The 2,520-nt window shown below is 47.6% G+C and overlaps 1 protein-coding gene across 1 annotated transcript; it reads left to right on the plus strand.

Moving 5' to 3' along the window:
- Positions 1-447: 447 nt before the first annotated feature.
- On the plus strand, positions 448-1,340 carry N7532_000212 (lytic polysaccharide monooxygenase auxiliary activity family 9 protein; the record flags this gene model as incomplete). Its single annotated transcript, XM_056612716.1, has 3 exons — positions 448-778; positions 837-1,080; positions 1,133-1,340. 3 exons carry the CDS (start codon positions 448-450, stop codon positions 1,338-1,340), a joined length of 783 nt encoding a protein of 260 aa, XP_056479940.1.
- Between the last annotated feature and the right edge of the window lie 1,180 nt (positions 1,341-2,520).

The raw sequence follows: 2,520 nt of genomic DNA on the forward strand, positions 1-2,520 counted from the left end.
CCCAAAAAAAGCCAGCTGAGTTCGAGTCATTCTCGCAAGCGGTAGGGAGTCTCAAACCACCGTTCAATTTATTGCTTCCGTGTTGCGTTGACAATAATTCCCTGCAAAATGCTTGTGATACATTGAAAAGCGTTTGATATTCAAAACAAGCCATGAAACATCGCGATCTTGGCGTTGCTAATACCCCCCTGCAAAGCTGGACAATATGGCCCCACTCGGAGCCACATCAATCAACTTTGTTTCAAGGAGTTTTCAGAGAATCGGAATTCTCGCTGGAGAGACAATCCAAGATGCACTCTTGACATGGGCATAAATGTCCAGAAGTATCCACAGTCCAAACCTCCTTTCGAAAACACCACGTTCTTTCGTCCTATTTTCCAAGTTCTGCTGGCAGTAACTCTTTCATTTTTATTGCTTGTTACGCTAAAACCTTCCTTCTTTATCAACATGAAGAGTTTCGCTTCCTTTCTTACTATCACCGGTGCACTGTTGCACTCGGTTTCGGCGCACTATATCTTCAGCAAACTCGTTCTGGACAATGAAGTTTCTGAGGATTGGCAGTACATCCGCGAGACCACTCGGGACAAGTGCTACATGCCCACGAAGTGGAGTTCCACTTTCGACAATCTGACTCCTAGCGATACCGACTTTCGTTGCAATTTGGGCTCTTTTAGTAATGCCGCCAAGACCGAGGTCGCTGATGTCGCTGCTGGTGACACTATTGGCATGAAGCTATTCTACGATGGTACCATTGCGCACCCTGGACCTGGTCAAGTCTGTATGTGCAAATTCTTCTTTTTATTTATACCCTAGAAGCTGACTATCTGGTTTTGCAGACATGTCTAAGGCAACTACCGGCAATGTGAAGGAGTACGAGGGGGATGGTGACTGGTTCAAGATCTGGGAAACGACTATTTGTGAGGAAAGCGGCGATCTCACTTCGGATGCTTGGTGTGCGTACGGAATGTCGCAATTCGAATTCCAGATTCCTGAGAATACCCCAGCCGGCGAGTACCTCGTTCGTGCTGAACATGTCGGTCTCCATGGTGCGCAGAACAATGAGGCTGAGTTCTTTTATAGGTAGGTGATACTATAACTATTGTAACACATATGATCTGACCAGGCTATACAGTTGCGCCCAGGTCAAAGTCTCCGGCTCCGGCAGTGGCTCTCCAAGTGTTACTTACAAGATTCCGGGCCTCTACGATAACAATATGACTTTATTCAATGGTCTCAACCTCTGGACGGACTCCCTGGATACAGTCAAATCGGACATTGCCGACACGCCAATTGGGGATGAGGTCTGGAGCAGTGGCAACAGCAGAACATCGTCCGCTTAAAGTTCACGTATTAGCTCGGCAATCTCAACCTCCCGTCTGCCACCCCTGGAACCTGGAGCAAGTTCATCTGCGGCACTCACAGCTGAAAGTCCCGTGAACCTACCCGTCATACCTCATTGACGCAAAACCGCCGAGCCGAATTTACTTTTTCTTCTTCTTTCATCAGGCGGCACTTCTTGTCTAAAGCAACTGTCTTATTCTTTCAGAAATGATTTCTTGCTGTGAGGGAATTATGAGCGAATATTGGAGGTTGGAAGGTATCCTTGCAGAGTTGGATCATGGAAGGAGAGACTACGGCAGCCTCGGTACCGAGTGTCATTTAAGGTCTATGTCGAATGTACTAGGGTACCTAGATTAGTTAAATCAGATGTTTCTATTCAATACCGTCTCACATCTACCAGCACAAAGATAATCGTTCAGCTACTGTCGACTGTGGGTGGACATGCAGGGCAAAATCGCTCTTCGCAGTGTGACTTCCCCCATAACATATCCTTTATTGTAACGATTGTAGAAGGGGTACCATATCGTTCAGGGAACAGGAACGAAAACCAGCATTGTGTATATTGAGCTTCACAAATACCTAGATATAGAGCCTATCAATAAGTTTGAAGCATCACGACATCTTGCCTCATGAAGGACGCGTCGGGACGTGCTGCCGAGATGGCAAACGTATCAAGGCTCAATGCATCAAGCAGAATACTGTGAAGTAACACGATGGTCTTCGTGGGAGTGTTTGGTAGCTGTAAGATGTTCTACGTCAGCATTCTTGGGAACATCCAGTTCTTCGGACACTCTATGTCCTAGATGGATGCCTGTTATTGTATTCCACGCCGCACTGTGTGCATGGTCGAAAGCCAAAACTTCTGGGCGCGGTGGAAGAGCTGCCCCTGGGAGTATAAGGGCTTTGCGTGCATTCAAGTTGAACTTGACACGATGCCTTGGCCATGCAGCTCGGAAATGGCGGCGACCTTGCAAAGGCTAATGACTAGCTAGCTGAGCGGACACGAACACTCTGCCCCGACCGTCGAGAATCTCTTCCCTCGTTCAAAGCCTTCGAGCGATTCTGGATGTTGCAACATTAAATCGTCTTAATTTCAGCGCAATTGCCTCCCGACGATGTCACCCGTGGCGACAATTCCCAATGAGGGGTAAGGGTGGTATATCAGTCAGCAGGCGACTT

This window comes from Penicillium argentinense (assembly GCF_028826775.1).
Source record: "Penicillium argentinense strain IBT 30761 chromosome Unknown utg000001l_segment0_segment0, whole genome shotgun sequence".
Classification (NCBI taxonomy): domain Eukaryota; kingdom Fungi; phylum Ascomycota; class Eurotiomycetes; order Eurotiales; family Aspergillaceae; genus Penicillium; species Penicillium argentinense.